At 38.0% G+C, this 21989-nt stretch overlaps 1 protein-coding gene across 1 annotated transcript; it reads left to right on the forward strand.

Moving 5' to 3' along the window:
* Positions 1-2026: 2026 nt before the first annotated feature.
* LOC121265916 (peptidyl-prolyl cis-trans isomerase CYP59) lies at positions 2027-20676 on the forward strand. Its single transcript, XM_041169579.1, has 15 exons — positions 2027-2294; positions 2906-3010; positions 3278-3395; positions 3563-3613; positions 5428-5519; positions 5619-5718; positions 6272-6394; positions 6538-6615; positions 6776-6822; positions 6930-6985; positions 7805-7845; positions 10682-10787; positions 19297-19429; positions 19510-20299; positions 20393-20676. The coding sequence occupies exons 1-14, from the start codon at positions 2197-2199 to the stop codon at positions 20252-20254; spliced, it is 1893 nt and encodes a 630-aa protein (XP_041025513.1). The 5' UTR covers positions 2027-2196; the 3' UTR covers positions 20255-20299; positions 20393-20676.
* Positions 20677-21989: the final 1313 nt, after the last annotated feature.

Raw genomic sequence — 21989 nt, forward strand, 5'->3', positions numbered from 1 at the left:
AATTTTGTGGTTGCATAGCCCAAATTGAAGGAATGGATCCAAGCTGTGTGACCGAGCTAGACAAGATATAATACTTAATTAGATATTTTGTTGTTCTAATTATTAAGTATTTGCAATGATATAGCTCAACTAATTGTTCCACTTTTTTGTAAATTGATAAGGCAAAAATCTTGTACCAAGATACCCAAAAAACAAACTTTAACATGGATCATTGTTGGAATTTTTTGAGGCACCAACCTAAATGGCAAACACACATGGACCTCGTAAGAAAAAAAAGACAATGTATCACATTCAGGTATTATTCCAAACTCAATACGTTTAAGGGAAGACATCGAAAATATGTTTGTGGATTGTGAGAGACCTTCGGATAAGAAAGTTGAAAAAACAAGAGAGAAACAAAGAAAATATAACAAAAGACAAAATAATGTAATTAATAAAGCCTTGAGCCAAATCAAATATGACATGAGGACTTGTATGATAGAGAGAAGAGAATCGCAATTGAAGTATGAGAATTGAAGATCTAAGTTATTACTTATTAAGAAGAGAAAACTTGATTTGAAAATTAAGGTTGAATAAGATAAATCTAAATTAGTAGCTCTTAAGAAGAGAAAAACTGGTATATAAATTATGAAATTGAATACTAATTGCATGAATTCTATGCAGTAAGAGTATTTCTATAATTTTCAAATGGAAATCATTGAGGAAAAAAAGAATAAGGTCATATCTAGTACATAATTGTATGTTTGTATGATGGTAATTTTGTAATTATTTTGATTGTGTGTTGACATATTGTGGGTATTGTTGTACTACTGGTTGCTATCAACGACATGAAAATTATTGTGGAGCTGCTGTAAAAAAACTTGTTGATTTGTATCACTTTTGGAGTTCGTGTATATTGCATTAAAATCAACTTTTTGTGTGAGTTTGTATTAAAATACTTTAAAAAAAAATTGTATTAAAATCAACTTTGTTGAATTTGTATGGAATTATATTGTATTAAATTGTGAATCTGTATGGAATTTATTTTGGCAAGAAGGTTGAATTTGTATAGCATTTATGTTAGTTGGCAGTTGAATTTGTATGAAAATAAGCAGTGTTTCGTATTTTGGTTGGCAATTGAATAATGAATTAAAATAAGCAACTTCTTGTGATTTTGGTTGGCAAATGGATGGTCTATTGATTTTGGTTATATGCACATGGATGATCTATTGATTTAAGAAAAAAAATATTAATAAAATAATAAATATTTTATTATTATTTAGTTAAAAAATACATAATTCAATATAAGAGATTTTCTTCATATACAAAATTAATCTTTAAAAGATGTGATTTTGTATAGAAAATTCACTTTACTATCTTAACTCATTACTATTTATAAAGAACTCAATTTAACTCAATTAAACTCAAAATCTAAATGCAACTTAAGACTGCCACGTGATTCTTAATTTTTTAAAAGCAAAATTAATGAAAGTCTTAAATTACGAGTTTTTTAAATTTTAAATATTAGTTTGTAAAAATAAAAAACTTATGCCTCAAATTATAAAAAAGTGAAAACTCTAAGTACTGCTTTTGCAAGTAACTCTAAAATTTATAGTAAAAGATTCTTCTAATTTGACGGTCACAACTTATCTCATCTAATTTTATTAATCATTATATTTTTTTTTCAAAATTTTAAATAAAATATAATAAATAATTCTACTTTTTCAAAATTTAAAATAAAAATTATATAAAAAAATTACATTCTAACAATATTTTATTTAATTTTTAACTCTCTTCTTAACTCACTATACAAATCTTAGTAATTGTTGAATTTGGAGTATAATTTTATGAAAAAATAATAATAATTATTATTATTTTTTGAGTCGGAGAGGGGGTTCGAACCCAATAACTTCAGTTTAGAGGTTGAGGTGTTATGCCACCACACCATATCCTTTGGCATTTTATGAAGAAATCATTGTTGATAATTTGGAAGCCTAAAAAAGGAAATAAATAGCACGTAGAGTGCGTTCCGTACGTTTCGACCGAAGCAGTGACCCGTTACTGTCCACGCGTGTTGGACGACGCCGTATAGTTACCTCCTCCGTCCTTTCATAGGGTTCAACTAATCGCTGCTTCATTTTTTCGCTGTTACTGGCAATGTTTTTCGGCACGAAAGCAAATCGCAGAGATTCGTAGCTGAGTGCCGTTGTATAGAGGATGTCGGTGCTGATCGTAACGAGCTTAGGGGACATAGTGGTGGATTTGCACACGGATAAGTGCCCCTTGACCTCCAAAAACTTCTTAAAGCTTTGCAAGTGAGTTGTTGTCTATTTTTTAACATCCTTTTGGTTCCCGAGAAAAAAAAAAAAGTTTGATTCGTTTATTTTCCTACTTTCTCCCGAGAAAAACAATTTGTTGGCTGCTGAACTCTGACTGTCCTTGCTGGAGTCCTTTTTTATTTATTAATCTGAATGTCTATGTTTAGCGGGTTTTAGGAGTGCGGAGATTCAGTTCTGTTGTGAGTAGTTAATTTTTTGAGGGTTAATGGTGCTGCACGTAGTTGGTGTTTCTTACATTTCTGAAACTCGCTTGTTCCCTCAAATTTCTTTCGACGCACAGTTGTTTCAACTTCAGTTTCTACAAGTGCGAATTAATATTTAATTAGTTGATTTGTAACTGTAAGATTTATTTTCCACGAGGAATTTTTTCTCTATGGATTGTTTTCTTTGTTCGACTTTGTTCATTTTGATGAGTATTATAACTTTTATATTAAGTTGGAATAATCTTTATTGATAATCTTTACTATCAAAGAAACCATGACCGTGGGAAATTTGTTTTCTGAGCTTGATAAACTGCTTTGGGCATTGGTTACAGAATATCTTAGTTTTCTATTTTGTTCCATATTTATTTCTACTTTTTGTTTCAGGATCAAATACTATAATGGGTGCCTATTTCACACGGTTCAGAAGGATTTTACTGCACAGACTGGTGACCCGACTGGAACAGGGTCTGGTGGTGATTCTATCTACAAGTAAGAACATCTATATGAGCTATTAGCAATATAAAACTTTCCCCACTTGTGGGAAATTACATTAATCTTACTGGAAATTCTCTATTCTGATAGCTGTCTACACTTCTTGTTTCTTAGTGCATGATTTCACGACTCTGCTTTGTTCTCTGGTAACTTGGGTTACCATTCACTGCATTCTATATTGATAGTTGTCTGCTATGCAAAGTAACTTTTGCCCCAACACAACCTAACTGAACATACTTATATCATGCCATGTTCTCCTTTCAGGTTTCTATATGGTGAGCAAGCTCGGTTTTTCAGTGACGAGATTCATCTTGATTTAAAGCATTCTAAGACTGGCACCATTGCCATGGCTAGTGCCGGAGAGAATCTTAATGCTTCTCAGGTATAAGAGTGTCTTACTTGCTTAATGGTATTGAGGATTCTTTTACTATATAACCTTTTGAAGATGAAGAGGCATTCAAAATCTCTCCTGCATCTTATTGAGAATTAGAGTTTAATGAGTTCTCGTCTGAACCTATTCTTTTGCTCATGAAATTTCTCTTGTTTCAGTTCTATTTCACTTTACGTGATGATCTGGACTATCTAGATGGGAAGCACACTGTGAGTCTCCTTATCCCAGTGATTTCTTGGTTTCTATTTCTCTTTCCACCAGTAATGAATAAAGGAATGTTTAATTTTATGATTTTGTTTTGGCTAGTCATCTACTTTTGTGATGTCATGTACCTTCTTGATTCCTTTACTTGAATTGAAGATGTGGACATAGTTGTCGCTTCTCCTAGTTAATTTCTTATTTAAAGAGTTTTTTTCCCCTTGATAAAGGATGTGAAAGGAGAGGTGGATTCAGGGAGGAATCTCAACTTTTTTCTAATGTTCTTTACTTAGTTTGTGTGATATGCTTCCGTCAAGAAGCCTATGTTTAGCGCTTTATCTTCCTTTGGACAGCATGGGCAGAACTTATTGTCCTTTAGTTCCCTTTGGGGAGGTGTAATGAAATAGATTACTTTTAAGAGGTTAGTTCTAGTAAAAGTACTAACTATAGTTACAACTAGAGCTTCTTTAAGATCATTATAAATATGAAAAAATTCTCATTCCCCTGCAATATGGGATCCCGTTCATCAATCTCTCATTTACCACCCTCCAATATAATTGGGGTGTTACAAATTTATTGTATTCTTCTTGTTTCATCATAAAACACTTCATTTGTAAGTGAGTAGCTAGAAGACTAGTGGCATTACTGCAATAAGTGTGGCATTACTGCAATACTTATATTCTTTTCTTAATAAACATTTAGACTATCAACAATGTTAATATTCTATGCATCTTTTTAGTGTCTATTGAAATGTGAAGGATTCTTCCAGTTTAGCTGAAGAAGTTTTTACCTAGACATTGATTTCATATCCATATAGCCTGATCAATGTAGTTGTGAGAGCAAGTAATATTGAGGCATATAGGCAATATCGTGTTTTGAGCTTTATTTTGCAAACTTTTTTAACCCCTTGGGGCTGGCTCAAGTGGTAAAGGCCTTGGTCTTGGTGGTTTACTCACTCTAGGTCTAAGGTTCGAATCCTCTTGAGTGCAAACAATTTCTAGGGGCCGTCAGACTGGGGGAACTTCCCCTTGAATTACCCGATGTGTACTTGCCGGAAACTCCTTGCTGAGGGCCTGTGCACCCCTGGGATTAGTCGAGATTTTGTTATTGGACACCCAGTGTCAATAAAAAAAATCATTCTCTGTATCAACATGAGAAAAAACCTTTCTACTTATCTAGTCTTTCTTGCTATAAAGTCATTGCATCCTAGATGTCTATAATTTTTTTGATTGACACCGGGTGTCTGAGAATAGTGTCCCGACTAATCCCAGGGGTGCACAGACCCTCAGCAAATATTTTTCCGCAAGTGCACCTCGAGTAATTAAAAGGGAAAATCCTCCAGTCCGATGGCCCCTAGAGATTGTTTGCACCCAAGAGGATTCGAATCTTAGTCCTTGGAGGGAGCATACCACCAAGACCAAGACCAAGACCTTTACCACTTGAGCCAACTTCTAGGGGTTAAGACTAAGTCAACTCTTTACATAGGCCAGGGTGTGGGTACAGAGATTGTGTATTTTTTTTTTTTATGAGAAGTGCTACATCCACAAAGAGATTTCACAAAAGCAAACTCACAAACTAACGTGACTTTATGTGATACGTTAGATCTACTTTACAATAAAAGTAACTTTATAATCTGATGTACTATATCAAGCCATATCAGTTTGTGAGTTTACTTTTTTTAAATCCCTTTTGTGGCTAAAGATTTTTTTTTTTCTTGATGATTTTATATATCTGTAGCTGATGGGAGTTTATGATGGGATAATCTATCCAAATAGTGTTGTTGGGTCAATGTACAATCGTTTCACAAAAGTTGCTGTCATTGTAGGTCTTTGGGGAAGTAGCAGAAGGGCTCGATACATTGACCAGGATAAATGAAGCTTATGTGGATGAGAAGGGAAGACCATATAGGAATATACGGTCGATTCTATTTCCATTCTAAATATTTTATCTTGTAAAACCAACAATGTAATTATGATTCTTAGGTCATATTTTCTTATCTCTTCCTTTGTTGAACAGAATCAAACACACATACATACTGGATGATCCTTTTGATGATCCTTCCCAGCTACCTGAGTTGATTCCTGAGGCTTCCCCTGAAGGAAAGCCAAAAGATGAGGTAATGAAAAAGCTGCAGATATTATTTTTATTTGAGGAAGCATGAAGCCAAATAATAATGGGTGAGAAGTCATTTACAAGGCACTTAGAGGCATAAGGTCCTCAGGTTAAGATGGCCATTGAGATCTATAGATAATTAGGATTTATTGAAATGATGATACTTTTTGTTTCCTGTCTATCATAATATCTTCTAATTTTAACAATGTCATGGGAAGCTTGCTCAAACATGATAGAATTATACGAGATTCTTTCACCTTGATGGCATGTTCCTAACTAGTGATTCAGACTAGAAATTACCTAAAAAAGAAAAAACTAGGGATTCAGAATAGGAATTCTGAGTATCATAATTGGCAGATATTTGGTTGTCAGTTTGAAATGTCCAACATGATGCCAAGTAAATTTATATTACTTTGTGGGGTGCATTAAACAAGGTGAGCAGAAGACAAAGTGGGTCATCATTGTTCATTTTCTTTTTGTGGCATCTTGGAGGATTTGTTGGTAACGTGGCAAGCATCTTTGCTTCAAAGTCGTGACTATCTCTATGTTCTAACCAGGTTGATGATGATGTGCGGCTTGAAGATGATTGGGTGCCTATGGATGAGCAATTAGGTACTGAAGAGCTTGAGGAGGTTCTCCGCTCAAAGGAAGCACATTCAAGAGCAGTTGTACTTGAGAGTGTAAGCATTGGATACATATGCATAGATCCCAGTACTTCTACATATCCTAAAAAAAAAAAAAAAAAAAAAAGATCACTGATTTTTTTTGATAAAATGAGTTGTTTTTTATTTTTATTTATTTTTCTTGCCTTATCTGCATACAGATTGGAGATATTCCTGATGCTGAGATGAAGCCTCCTGATAATGTGCTCTTTGTTTGTAAACTGAATCCAGTTACTGAAGTGAGTGCTTCTTTTCTGATCGCGATAGGGGATTTCTATCACTCCTATTACTAGGAAGATACTATTCTCATCTGAGAAAAAATTATACTCATATTAAGCTCTTTGTTAATGAGTTTTTAATCTTAAGGTCATCTTTAATGGTTACTTGTTTTTACTGCAGGATGAGGACTTGCATACCATATTTTCTCGATTTGGAACAGTATTATCGTAAGTGATGATATAGCTTGTTTTTGGTATTGAAAATTATTGATTTTTTGGGGTGGGTGTTTTTAGGGTTGCTACATGCATTTCTCATAAGTAAATGCTACTTACAGGGCTGAAATAATTCATGACTACAAGACTGGTGACAGCTTATGCTATGCTTTCGTAGGTGGGGAAATATTTTTTTTCCTCCTGCTTTTCCATTTGTTATCCCGGTGAATATTTCTTTGCATTCTGTACAAGACTGCTGTAATTACTTAGAATGTTTATTTTTATTAATTAAATTTTCAATTACCTATTAAAAAAATAATTATGGTGTTTAATTTGCATTTCCTTTAGCTTGGGGAAGGAAGTGATATTTTTGGTTTACAGCTATCTTTAACTTTTTGCTTGGACATTTATTAATATGGTCCTTAAAATCCCTTAGGATGATGCCCTTCTCTGCTTCTATCCAAGCCAAAAAAAAAAAAAGGACAGGAAAGGAGGAAAAGAAATCTTAAAAGTCTCAAACAGGTTTTTCCATTAATGGAATGCATAACTAATTATGGTTATCTTTATCTTTTCCTTTTATATTCTTTTTTTAATTCAAAGCCAAAAAAAAAAAAGAAGACAAAAACAAAGGCAAGGAGTGGGAGACCATCGGTTGGAAATTTGTAAGTGTGACTATAATTGTACCCCTACCCACTGGGGTAAGTGTCAAGAGGAAATGGACCCATGAGGAGCACGCTAGGTGGGTTCATATATAGGGGATCCCTAGGCGCTCCCTCTAGATAGACCAAACCATAGCCTAACCCTGGCTTGACTAAGAGCATTTGGAGGAAATTGATCAGTGGGGATAATAGGCATGGGTATCATTATACCGCAGTCTACGTGGTAATTGTTGCGCATATCGTCATTTTCTTAGTTTATGGTGTTGTCTTACTTTCTATTGTAGTGTCAAGTTTTTTATTATGATCTGATTGCTATCAGTTTTCTTTTCCCATGCCAGAGTTTGAGACGATAGAGGCTTGTGAACAAGCATATTTTAAGGTAGGTTGGAGCCTGAAATTATAGTCTTGTTTCTCTCAAATTGCTCTTTATCTTCTTGCATATCTATTGACCCCGATGTACTAGCTACATGCATCCAGTTTTTACGACAGCTTGGTTTCTAGTTGGATTAAACACTTTGTAACCTCTTCCCTGGAGAAAATTTTTTATAAGTTTTTTCTTTTTGATGAATAAGCAATTTTATTGAGACAAGTAGCAAGGCAAAGCCAAGCACACATGAAGTATACAAAAACTGAACCTAGTTACAAGTCAGGAACTAGAAAAAGCAAGAAGAAAATCATGGACACTAGTTCCATTAAACACAATAGCCGAAGCCCATTGCAATAAGGTATTAAAGGAAAAACATTTAAGTTCATCCAATTATAAAGGGGTTATATTCCAAACAGCAGCAATTTGCAAATTCCGTAAACCTCTCCAGCAAACAAAAAGATCCGCCACCCTCCTAGGCATCACCCAAGCCATTCCACTTCTATTAAACACTTCATACCATAACACCCTAGTCACCTCCCAATGTAATAATAAATGATCTACTGATTCACCAGCTTTCTTACTTACGAAGCACCACTCCAAAACAAACAATTAGTCCATGCTTCCTGAGATTGTCCAAAGTCAAAATCTTCCATAAAGCAGCAGACCAGCCAAAGAAAGCCACCAGGGCAGGTTTGGGGGGTGAGATGAGAATTTTGTGTTTTTTTTTAGAGTTCAAAATATTGTGTTTTAATATTATTATTGTTTTGGGATTTGAAAAAGGTGAATTGGGATTTGAAAAAAGTGAATTGTTTATTATATTTTGTATGGGGATTTGAAAAGGGTGAGATGAGATGAGAATTTTGTGTCTCATCCCACCCTCCAAACCTGCCCGATCCAAACACTTCCAAGGAAAGGAGCGTACCCCATTCGGCCTAGACAGCAACTTGTAGAAAGAACGAACTGAAAACTTCTTATTACCAGTGTGCCTCCAAACCATCTTATCACTCGCATCCCGCCCAAACTGTGTAGCATACAGTAAGCCAAACAATTTAGAAACAGCCTCTATTTCTCAGTCAGTAACTGCTCTAGAAAAAAGAACAGTTCATGTTGGAACTTAGTGAGCTGGATACTATTGCTGAAGAACGCACGTCATCTGAGCATGACCTATTGAAAATGAGTAAGGTTTCTAGCTAGTTAGAATGGATTCTTTTCTTGGAGAAAACATGTCGGAGACACAGATTACAAACTCTTTGGCTCAAGGAAGGAGACTTGAACACAAAATTCTTCCATTAGATGGCCAATTTGAATCATAGAAAATTAGAAATAACACGATAAACTTTCAAGTTATTGATGGTGCAGCTTCTTTAGACAACATAGAAGTTAGGAACCATGTCTTACAATTTTACACCTGTCTTTATTCTCTACAATTTTCTTAGAGACCAATGTCGGATGATCTTAGCTTTGATTCTAGTGTGGAAAGAAGTTAGTGTGGCTGGAGAGAGCCTTTGAGAGGGTAAGGTATTTGAGGTGGTGAAGGGTATAAATGGTGACAAAGCCCCTAGCCCTGATGCTTTCTCTTTAGACTTTTTTCAAACTTGTTGGGAGATTATTGAAGAAGACCTATTGTATGTCTTGCATGAGTTTTGAGAATAACCTCAATGCTACTTTCATTGCCCTTATTCTAAGATGGACATTAAGGACTTTTGTTTTATTAGTGTGGTGCATTTTTCCAAGAACGCAATGCCCGAATTTTAGAAAACCGTGAGAGGACAGTGTCAGAATTAAAAGTAATAATTTTCAACAATCTCTATGCATGGATAATTGGACTACTGTTCACAATATCTCGCAATTTTCCAACCTATTAGAGTTTAAGGATTTTCTTTTTCTTCTTGCTAATTGGGTATATATTTTATAACCCCTAGGGGTTGGCTCAAGTGGTAAAGGCCTTGGGCTTGGGGGTATGCTCCCCCCCAGGTCTGAGGTTCAAATCTCTTTGGGTGCAAACAATCTCTAGGGTCCATCGGACTGAAGGATTTTTCCCTTGAATTACCTGAGTTGTACTTGCGGGAAACTCCTTGCTGACGGCCTGTGCCCCTAGTATTAGTCAGGACGCTATTCCCGGACACCTAGTGCCAATAAAAAAAAAAAGATATATATTTTATATGCTTCCTGTGTACTTGGGTTGCACTCCTTTGTGCTCTTAATAAAATTTGCAATTTGCATTACTAATAATAAAAAAAAAACTCATTTTCTTCACAGGTTGAAAAATGAATATTTTTCATGATCATTCATTTTGTTCCTTAGAAATAAATTCTTGTAGAACTCCGTAACCCTGTGGGGGTAGCTGGTTGTTTCATTTGATTGTATGCACTCTGTAGATCTTTGGCCTACAACTTCACCTCCATACCATTCTTACATTGAGGCAGCATCGTTTGGGTCATTGGCACCCTTCCCATGGCCTTGTTTATCACAACCCTGAAGGACCACTTCCCAGTTACGGCTCATATAATTTGAGACTGGGGCTATCCAATTTGGCAGAGGTTTTGAGGAAAGTAAAAGGAAATATGCAAATAAGGGCATCAAATAAATAAATAATGTGGAATTACTTGATTGGCTCAGCAAAATACACTAAATCTGATCCAAATTATATTTTTCATAAGTCAGGGAGGTAAAGTGCAATTTGATTTAACTATAAGAGCTATGTTTTAATTTTCCTTACATAAATAACTAAGAATAGAAGATTTAGAGGAATCGATATTGATTACCTGCTTTATTTTGCTGTAAAACCACGCTTTGTTTATGCATCTATTTGTTCATTCAAACTTCTTATATCTAATTTTAATGGCAGATGGATAATGCCCTAATTGATGATCGAAGGATACATGTGGATTTTAGTCAGAGTGTTGCGAAACTGTGGTCCCAGTACAGACGCAAAGATCACCAAATGGGTAAAGGTAAATATTACAATTTTATAAGGATTATTGTTTCATCTCTTTTTCCTAGTTATAAAAAAATCTTTATTTTTTCCTTTTCTGGTTCATTTTTCTCTTTCAATTTTTGGCATGATGCGGCTGCACTATTTTTCAACTTTTATTTTTTCAGTATACAAATCTTATTGATAGAAATAGGCATAGCCCTAGTAAACGGGACATATACAAGAGCAACACCTAGTCATGATTGTCTAGAGGTACAAGAGAGTCGTGGAGATTCAAGCCATTAAAATCTATTACAATTGACCAATGAAATGAAGTGCTAAAAAAGAAAGTTCTAAGCTCTTCCATTGACCGCTTACAATCTTCAAAGCTTCTTGCATTCCTCTCCCTCCAAAGATACCACCAAATACGTGAGGACCATTTTCCATATCTTTCAACTTATTTTTTCCTTATCTTTCCTGATGGAAGTGTACTTGCTGTTCATCAAGTATAAATCCCTGTTTCGTTTTGGTTTTTTTACCATAAATCTGGGCAGCAGTACCCCTAACTTTCTAGACAGTTTTGTTTTTAGATAGGAAAATGTCAATTTGATTAATAATAATAGGCATAGCCCAAGTACATGTGTTGTGTACAAGAGAAACACCTAGATGGAACTGGAAACTGATACAGGGAATTCATGGAGGCTTAGTCCATTTAAATCTACAGTGATTGACCAAGGAACAAAGTTTTATGGAACAAAGTTTTGAGTTCATCCAATGTACGTTCACTATCTTCGAAGTTACACCGCAGTAGGCAAATGGGAGCCATCTCCATACAGCTGCACTTTGTGTACTGTCTCTTAATCCTCTCTAGATAGCAAGGAGGTCTACTACCTTGCTAGGCATAACGCATGCTAAACCAACTCTGCTAAATAAATCATACCACAGAGTGCTAGCAACCTCACAATGGAGTAGGAGGTGGTCTACAGTTTTCCCTCCCTTTCTCTACATACAGCACCAATCCATGACAATAATCTGATGTTTCCTTTGGTTATTTGTGCTGATAATCTTCCCTATAGAAGCTTCCCAAGCGAAGAAAGCAACTTTTAAGGGCGCCTTAGCCTTCCATATATTCTTCTATAGAGAGGAATTCGTGTCCTGAATAGTTTAGGGCTTGGTAAAATGAGCGGACTGTGAACTTCTCTTTCTTGGATGGACTCCAAAGAAGTTTGTCTATGCCTCCAGCCCCTACTCTCATGGAATATAATAGATTGAAAAAGTCTGTGAAGGCGTCACCTTCCCAGTCCTGGACCGCTTTGAAAAATTTGACATTCCACTGAGGGGAGCCATTGGAAAGTACCTTTAAATTAGTCACCAAAGCCTCTTGCTTCCTTGCAATCCTATGAACTTCTGGAAAAGCTTCCTTGAGAGCTCTCTTACCCATACCAAAACTCATGCCAAAATTTGGTCCTAGTGCCATCTTGCATCTCAAGTCTAGTGTCTAGTGAAGACTTTCCATCCTTTTCTAATATTTTTTCACAACCCTACCCCTTGTGGTCCATTTACCTCATTAGACCCCTATTAGCCCGAAGCACTATCATATTTGGAATTTACTACAACTTTCCATAGAACTTCCCTCCCCAGTAGATATCATCACAACCATTTTCCAAGTAAAGCCTGATTAAACACAAGCAAGTTTTAGATACCCAAGCCTCCCACAGATTTCAGTGCGCATATGTAACACTCATTCCCGTAGGTCAAGAATGTTACGTATATTCATAACATAACGCCCGGTAAAGAGATTCGGTCTCATAAAATACCTCATCTATTCGATCATAAAACTCATAGTATGACAGTCTTTCATAACATAAAAGCTGAGAAATAAAAGTAATGACATAAGCTAGTTCTATGTGAAACCAACATTGCTTAAATGTCTAAATCATAGACTAAGTCTTTGGAAATTTATTCTCCTCCTGGCACTCTTGCTCTGTTATCCACGAAATCATCATTTGAGACATTAAAACATAAAAACAAAGAAACAAACAAATGAATCGAAGACTTAGTAATAGCACATCATACTGTAAACTTAACTTAGTTTAACATTAGGCTTAATTTTGAAAACTTACATATATCGTCACACATTCACATAACATATATATCATTCATTAGTAACATGAGTGGAATCATACTTAATTATGGCACTACATGTAACGTGGATGCATGAATGACTGACTCCATGCATTTCCTAACTATCATACATGACTTGTTTATCTTGTCTTTCACTTATTTAGTGGCCATCATTATATGTGTGCATCGGTCCAATTGTCGTTGACCATATATAACATATCATAATATAGGGTAAACTACGCTTGGGTCCGTGGCACCGTATAACTTATCATAACATGTAGTGAAACACACTTGGGTCCTTGTTATCGCTTAACATATGGTGAACCATGCTTGAGTCTGTGACACCGTCTAACATATTATAACATGTAGTGAAACACGCTTGGGTCCATGTTATCACATATCATATGGTGAACCACGCTTGAGTCCATGACATAGCATAACATAACCTGTGGTGAAGCATGCTTGGGTCTGTGTCACCTCAAAACATCATATCTTTCATGTGGTGGACCATGCTTGAGTCCGTGGCTTGCACATCCACTTATAACTTAAGGCCAATCTTAAAGCTTGCTTGTCATTCATGTGTTTTCTTATTAACTTTCATAATGCATATGAACATATTTGACTTCATGAAGTTACATGGCATGAAATACTCTTGTTCATGGCATAACATTGAACATGGCATATGAACATGAGTCTTACACAACATAACATAACATAGGCATGGCATAACATGATCTGAACATTACATGAACATTACATGGCATACATGTGAGTTTCATAACATCTCATCCGTCTAACAACAATCCATATCGGCATAGCATACATAGGCTCATTTACAAGCATATCATAATAATTCACAGAGGTTCGTGAAAAGGGGCTAACCTTGAATTGGCTCGTAGCATAGCGTAGGTAAACATCACATTTTTCATGCAAAAACTTAACAATTACAGCACACATAAAGGTAGGATCATACTACTTACCTCTTAGCGCTGCATCTTGATTCCTGCTTTGCACATGAAGCACCAGCCTGTTAGGTAGAGGCCGCGCCTTCCCAGCTTATCAATAGTTAGAATGCTGCTGCGGGATGCCAAACAAAAAAAGCCACTTTTAAGGGAACCTTAGTCCTCCATATGCACTTCCAGGGGAATGCATTGAAGGGGTGTGTCGATAATACCTTGTAAAAGGAACGCACTGAGAAGCTCTTGTTCTCTGAGGATGACCAAAGCAAACGATCCTCTCCGTCAATATGTAGATTCAGCGCATGTAGCGCACTACAAGACTGCCCCATAGGAATCACAAAAAGTCTTCTCCAATCTATGCGCCACACCTGCAGGCAAGGGGAATAAAGAAAGAAAATATGTGGGTAGATTAGAGAGTGTGCTCTTGATAAGAGTGACTTTGCCACCTTTGGACAAATAGAGATGCTTCCAACCCGCTAGTTTGCGCTCAATCTTCTCGACAATCCCATCCCACATTGTCTTGGATTTATGAGGGGCCCCCAGAGGGAGATCAAGATACTTCATGGGCAAGGATGACACCTTGCAGCCTAGAAAATCAGCCAATACACTTAGATTATCAACCACACCAACTTGTACAATTTCAGATTTTGTAAGTTTGACCTTGAGGCCAGAGACGACTTCAAAACAGAGCAAGAGAGCTCTTAGAGAGCGAATTTGATTAGGATCTGGCTCCAAAAAATCAGTGTGTTAGCGAAGAGAAGATCAGAGATTGAGAGATTACCATGAGTGGAGCCACCTACTAAGAAACCCGAGATGAAACCCCCATCCACCATTCCATTCAACATTCTACTTAAGACATCCATTACCAAGATGAAAAGAAGAGGTGATAAAGGGTCTTCTTGCCTCAATCCCCGAGAACTATCAAAGAAGCCTTCAGGAGTGCCATTCACCAAAACAGAAAATCTGGCTGTAGTGATACAATGATTCATCCATTGGCACCACCTTCCCCAAAGCCGTACCTGCCAAATATATGTACCAAGAAATCCCAGTTTACATGATCAAAAGCTTTTTCCATACCCAACTTGTATAAAATACCTGGAATGCGGGCTTTGACTCGACTTTCCAAACATTCATTAGCAATGAGGACTGAGTCAAGTATTTGCCTCCCTTTTACAAAGGCATTTTGGGATTTTGATATGATCTTCCCCATCACTGCGCTCATCCGCTGGGCTCGCACTTTGAAGATGATTTTATAGACCCCACTCACCAAGCTAATGGGGCGAAAGTCTTGCACCTCCACCGATCTTGCCCTTTTTGGGATAAGGGTGATAAATGTAGCATCGAGACTTATCTCAAATTTCAAGAAAGAATGAAATTTGAGAAATACCTTCATGATATCCTCGTTGACAATGTCCCAGCTAGCCTGAAAGAAAGCCATTGTGAAACCGTCTGGGCCTGGGGCCTTGTCTTTTCCAATCCCTTTTAACACATTAAACACCTCCTCCTCTTCAAACGGCCTTTCCAACCACATTGCGCTAGGAGAATCGATAGAATCAAAAGTCAGTCCATCTACCTTGGGCCGCCAGGGGTGTTGCTTTTTGAGGAGTTGGTCATAAAAGTGGACTATGTGCTCCTTTATGGCTGCCCTGTTTGATATGATCCTCCCTTCGGAATGGAGAACCTCGATGGCGTTGGTTCTTCGATGAGAGTTAGCAACCCGATGGAAGAATTTAGTACTCTTATCCCCTTCCTTCAACCAAAGAGCCCGAGATTTTTGTCTCCAAGATATCTCTTCCAAAAGTGTGATTTTCTCCAATTCAGCTACAACAACCATTTTCCTTTCCTTTTCATCAGCCGTGAGGGCCCAATCCCCTCTTTTTCCTCGAATCGCTGCAATTCCTGAAAAAAATTATACCCCTGGTCATTTAGATTCCCAAAGACTTCCATGTTCCATGTCCTCGGGTCATTTTTCAAGGCTTTTAGTTTCCCGACTAAAACAAAATTGGGGGTGCCCGAGATATGATAGGAGGACCACCATGTTTTGATTTTGTCCATGAACCCCTCCACCTTTAGCCACATTCTCAAATTTAAAATATCTCCGCCCCTCATGAAGGCCCCCGCAGTCCAACAAAAGTGGAAAATGATTTTAGCAAAGCCTAGGGAGGTGTTTTTTGCATAGAGTGGGGAAGTGAGCCTCCCAGGAAGGAGAGACAATAAATCTATCCAGCCGAGACCATGCCCTCCCATTGACCAAGTGTAGTCACCCCCGCTAGTGGGAGATCAATCAAGTCCAATTCAAGAAATAAGGCTGAAAAGTCAGCCATGGCTCATCCCGAGTTAGAAACCCCCGACCTCTTACTCGAGAACCGAGTGATGTTGAAATCACCTCCAATGCAAGGGCCCTCCCACTAGCTACACAAACCAGCAATCTCATCCCAAAGAAGCTTCCTACTGTTTTCGTTATTAGGTCCATATACGCCTTCAAAACTCCAGCCAAATCCATCCTCCAAAGTAGTGAAAGAACATGCAACCACAAACTCCCCAATAAACTCCTCCACCAAATCAACCACTCTCTTGTCCCACATCACAATGATACCCCCTGATGCGCCCTTTGAAGCAAGACCTAGTCCATCCCGCATACGCACAATTCCATAGGCTTCTTATAATTTTCCTGTCCACATACTTCAATTTAGTCTCCTACAAATAGATAATGTCTGCCTTCCAATCCCTGATTAAGTTCTTCACTCTAAGGCGTTTGTTCAAGTCATTCAAACCCCGAACATTCCATGAAAGGATCTTGGGCTTCATGGATCGCCTAGGTTCGCCGTATCCATAATCCTCCCCTTGCTAACACTTCCTTCCCTAGATTCATAATTTATGGAACATGATAGCCTCTTTAGCTCCCTTTCTCTTTTGATGGTGGATTGATGTGAGTGAGACTGTTTTGCTGCAATGGCTGTGAATAGGGCTGTCGATTGGTCCTCGAAACCAACACAGGAGATGCCTACGCAATGCCAAATCTCTTCTATCTTCTGCAAAACCCAATCTGGCTGTGGATCAAACTGCAGTGAAGTTGGGGGCAGAGAGCAGATAGGACTGGGATCATCCCCTAAGTCCCCCAGTTCAGCGAAAGGCACAATGTCTCCAGACCCAGTTGGAGATGAGACTTCCTCTTCTTCCTCCACTTAGGAACCAATTTCTTCCTCTTCCTCAACTGAGCAAAGGACCCTGGAGACATCCATTGAGAGAGGACCTGTGGGGACTACGGGAATGGGCTGACCAGAGAGGGCAACGACCACTAGGTTCGTGGAGACTTCATCTCGAGCCAAGAGAGGGTCCAGGTTGCCACCCAAGGGCTCGATTGAGCCTATCGGTGGTTTCTGTGGCGGCGTCGAGCCTTCGATGGCCTGAGAAGCGACGACAGTGTCATTTTCCTCTCTAAACAGCGTTGTCGAAGTCGATGCCGTTGTTGCCGTGCCCTTAAGTCGCGCATAGAAGACCCCGGTAGGAACGATGGGGTCCGACAGTGATGTCTGTGTTGCACGCAAAGGTGCCGACGGGATTAGGGCACACTAGCTTGAGGGAGAAGCTCGGGCTTGAGAGGAGTCACGGGCTTGATAGGCTTGAAGGCTCACGGGCTTGGTGGGTTTCTGGGTCGCGAGCCCAACCCGCTGGGAAACCCTAAGCAGGCTTGATTCGTGGGCCTCAACAGTTCCTGCGCAGGCCTGTTCCTGCATAGCCTTTCCTGCACAACCTTTCCAGGCCTATTCTTGCGCAACCCTATTTCTTTGTCCCATTAATGTGCCTAAGCCCCAGTCAACCTTCCTCATAAGAGCTGAAATCTCTTCTGATAGCCCTGACAAATGGCCTCTAACCTCCCACAGCACCCATTCTACATCTCCTAGGCCAGGTGCCTAGTTTCTGAAAAGCATTAAAAATCGAGTCCAGCATATAACAAGGTCCATGTGGAAAATCAGCCCTCTTATAGATTAACAAGGCACTTGGCCAAATGGGCTTAAGGCCCAAGGGCCCATTATGAATTAAAAGGGTGGCTACCCTTCTGGAAAATACACGAGACTAAGAACAATGAAGGGAAATGGCTGTGTGATGCTCATCGAGAGAAGGAAGAAGAACCACTGCTACGGTGGGTCTGGGTTGCTGGCCGAGGTTCACGGTGGTGACTAGAGGGTCCCTCTGAACATGATGGTGTGACAGAGAGAGAGAGGAAATTGTCAACCGAAAGCAATATAGAGAGAGGAGGGTGGCGGACGGTAGTGGGCTTACCGGAATAGTGGGGATTCGATGGAGTTTGGCTGTCCGGCAGTTTCTGGGCAGCGTGGGTGGTGCTCCGACATCCTCTGTGGTCGACAGTGGCTGGGCAAAACACAAGGCTGTTCTATTATTTACGGTGGAGAGAGAGATGACAGGGGGGTTTTAAGGGGTTGACGCACGTTGTGAGGGGAGGAAGACTTACTGGCGGCATCTTCTGTGGTGGTTTCTGGCGAGGAGAGGACCTTGGTTTGCTAAGAGGAGGGCTACGGGGCTCTGCTGTGTAGAAGAAAATTAGAATTTACGTTGGGAAGATTTCTGGCCGCAAAGATGCTGCTGGTTGATGGAGGAATGTCGTGGGTTTGATGAAGAGTAAAAGAGAGGGTTTTGAGGTGAGTGTTGTTTATCGATTAGGAAACTTATTCAAACTAGGAAACCAACAGAGGAATACATGGGGTGTTGATAGGGGACGAAACCCAATCAAATAAAATCACTATTTTAAAACTGATCTATTAAAATATTTACTAAAATAATAATAATAGTAGTAATAATTATAAAAATAATAATTCTAAGCCCTAATTTAGGACCAGTATGTTACAGCATATCTGGTCTAATTTACTAGGTGAAATTGGTAACTAGCACGCATTTGGCTGTCAGAGCAGTGGAGATGGATGTTAAAAATGTATATGTCATCCCATTTGGATTGCAATTCCATTTTTTTTTTTTTTTTTTTTTTGGGGGGGGGGGGGGGGGTGGGTTAAGAACTAATGGTAATTACAACAGGATGTTTCATGATACCTGCTTCAATTGAATAAAAAATCCCGTATTGGATGTCCTGCTTGGATTGCAATCAGTTTCTCGATTATATGAAGGCATCCATGCATGTTATGCTGGCTCAATAAAGATCAATACTGTGCTACAAACAAGATAATGGTCTTGGTGTCACCCATATTCATCTGAATTTAGGTTGGCAACATGATGTCCTGATTTTCATTATGAAAACTTAAACTAATTGGCACATACCTTAATATTAACTTCTTTAATTGTTAGTCTTAATGTGGCAGTTTGCTGGAAGGCAAAATAAAGCCAAGTCAATATCTTTTAGGATTGTTGCTTGAATGTGATTATCATTTGAAATCTCAGTAAGTTTCTATAATCCTCTGAAATTAACGTGTCCCTATTTCTACTTGGCTGTAGGAAGTGGTTGCTTTAAATGTGGTGCTCTTGATCACATTGCCAAGGACTGCACTGGGGGCCCAGCCATTGGACACCAAACTCAAAAATATATTCTAAAGGAGGATACCAGACAGCGAGGAGACAACGATTCTAGGTTTGTAATCTTGCACGTGATTCTCTGCCCTTTAGTCTCTGTCTGTCTCTCTCTAATGCTATTTATTGTTATTGTTATAGGTACGAAATGGTATTTGATGGAGATGCTCTTGAAAGTCCAAGACAAGATAAGAGACATCGAGGTCATGATCCAGATGACAGGGTTGAGAAACAAAAGATAAATGATGGAAATACTGAAGACCTAAAGCATAGGCATCAAGAAAATAAAAACTGGAGTGATAGGCACAGGCAGAGTGACAGGAGGAGAGGATACAAAGAGGATGAAACGAGGCGCGATAGTAAAGCAAGTCGATCCAGTGGAAGCCGAGGAGATCGGGATTATATTGAAGAGAGAAGGGATAGAGAAAAACATAAACAAAGAGACCTAGATGATAACAACAGGGATAAGCGGGATTATAGAAAGAGAACACCGGATAATGGTAGCCATGCAGAAAGGAGGGATGATGGAGACTACAGGAAGAAAAATAAAGATAGTTCCAGTCATGTGGGAAGGAGAGATGATAGAGAGTATAGGAAGAGGGATGCAGATAATGGTAGCTATGTAGAAAGGAGCAATGATCGAGATCATAGAAAGAGAAGTGTAGACGATGATAGTCATGAGGAAAGGAGGGATGAGAGAGTATATAAGAAGAGAAATGTAGACAGTGACAGACGAGAAACAAGGGATGAGCCAAGTCCGAGAAAAAGAAGTGCAGTCGATGATAGCTACAAAGGCAGGAAAGAAGAGCGAGAACATGGAAGGCGAAACTCATTAGATGATGATGATGATCACGACAGAAGGCACCGAGGAGACAGAAGGAGATGAAGTCTTGTATGATATGGTTTTGTTCTATCATTGCTCTCTCATGTAATGAAGCTCAACTTTGGAATGTATTCAAGCGTGTACTGTTATTTAAAAAAGCATTTGACCTGGGATACAAATTTTTGTTATTCAATTTCCGGGGGATGGGGGGCTTCCAGAAGGTCCTATCATAAGTTGCAGCATCAAATTGAGTGACAGATAAATTTAGGCTTCTCATGCATCGTTTTTCCTGAAGGTTGTCCAACACAAATACCGGATTATTGCTCTAATGTGCTTGGGATGCTCTGAATTCCTTCAGACTATTTGTGTAGCATTATCTCAAAATAGATTGACAATTGATTAAATGTTAGCATTCTGTTGAGGAGAACCTTGAATAGTTGGAGTGGCTGTTTTTGTTCTTTTACTAAACCATACTTCATGAGATATATTCAGAAGTGCCAGGTTAACCAAGCACAGAAGGTGGAGCTTTCAGTTTCAGCTTCATTTAGTAAGCTGCTTTGGCTCTGCATTATTTTATTACTTGTTATAATAGAAAAAAGAAATGACAAGGCATTTAAAAACACGAGACCAAATGTGGAATAAGACATCATTATTTCATTGCATGGTGGTTGGACTTGCTTGTCTCTGCGTGTTAGGAACGTGGGCAAACAAGCAGATTAGCCTTTGGAAGCTTACCTGCGTTGGTGGGCCTGAGGTTGCTGTACTTGTGCAAGGCATGAGCTGCCATGTATGCCCATTCCAGCACCTTCTCTGTTACCTTTTCCCGATCTGGGTTTTCGCAACAATCACTCTTCATACACGTTTTTGCCACTTCTCAATCACTAGTTGGAAGGGGACCCATATCAAATAAATCTAATCCACTGTGATGCAGATAACATAGGTTCTCTTGTCGGGGGGGCTTTTTTTAACTGCACTTTCTGCAAAAATATATACTATTCTTCATTTAAATTTATCATTTTAAGGTACGATGGTTGATATGATGCATTTTAAGAGATTTATTACGTCGGTTATTTCAATGAAAAGTCATTTAAAAAGGAGGATAAGGATTTATTTATTTATTTTTTGATATGCAACGAGAATAATGATTTAATTTCACTTAACAAATGCAAAACATCGGGAGTTTTTGGATTAAGAGATAATATGATAGTTTTAGATGAAAGATGGAAGTTAAAAAAAAATATTGTTAGAATATTATTTTTTAATATCATTATTGTTTTAGAATTTGAAAAAATTAATTTAAGATTTAGAAAAGTTGAATTGTTTATGTAAGAATTTAAAAAAATTATAATGATGAAATGAAATAAAATAAAATATTTTCTAAATCCAGACGGAGCTTATTCTTTACTTTTTATTCGTACATGAGTCGGACTCAAGCTTATCATTGAATTTCATTTTTATATTCACAAATAAATTATTTACGTTTTAAGCGAGTTTGAAGTTGTTCACAAGTTATCTAATTTTGAGGAAAAAAAATTATATTATATTTGATAATAACAAGAGTTATACTATTTTTCATTTTAAATATTTTCATCCTAAGTCAATCTTGGTAATATGACACATTTTAAGTGGCTTTCTTTCATCATTTACTTGAATAGAAGCCGTTTGAAATGTGTCACATCATTAAGTATGATTGGGGTCAACAAAATCAAGGGTGAAGAAAAGCAATTAGTCTAAAAATAATCTCGAGATTTATGTAAATATCTATATATGATTTTCTTATACATATTTCGATGATTAT

The sequence above is a fragment of the Juglans microcarpa x Juglans regia genome, chromosome 1D (genome assembly GCF_004785595.1).
Source record: "Juglans microcarpa x Juglans regia isolate MS1-56 chromosome 1D, Jm3101_v1.0, whole genome shotgun sequence".
In the NCBI taxonomy this organism is placed as follows: Eukaryota; Viridiplantae; Streptophyta; class Magnoliopsida; order Fagales; family Juglandaceae; genus Juglans; species Juglans microcarpa x Juglans regia.

Bases quoted from the DNA above. Each gene is read 5' to 3' on its own strand.
- LOC121265916 (XM_041169579.1), top strand. From the start codon at position 2,197: ATGTCGGTGCTGATCGTAACGAGCTTAGGGGACATAGTGGTGGATTTG. The intron at 6,823-6,929 runs GTAAGTGATGAT...TGCTACTTACAG, and splicing joins CGATTTGGAACAGTATTATC to GGCTGAAATAATTCATGACT. The intron at 6,986-7,804 runs GTGGGGAAATAT...TTCCCATGCCAG, and splicing joins CTTATGCTATGCTTTCGTAG to AGTTTGAGACGATAGAGGCT.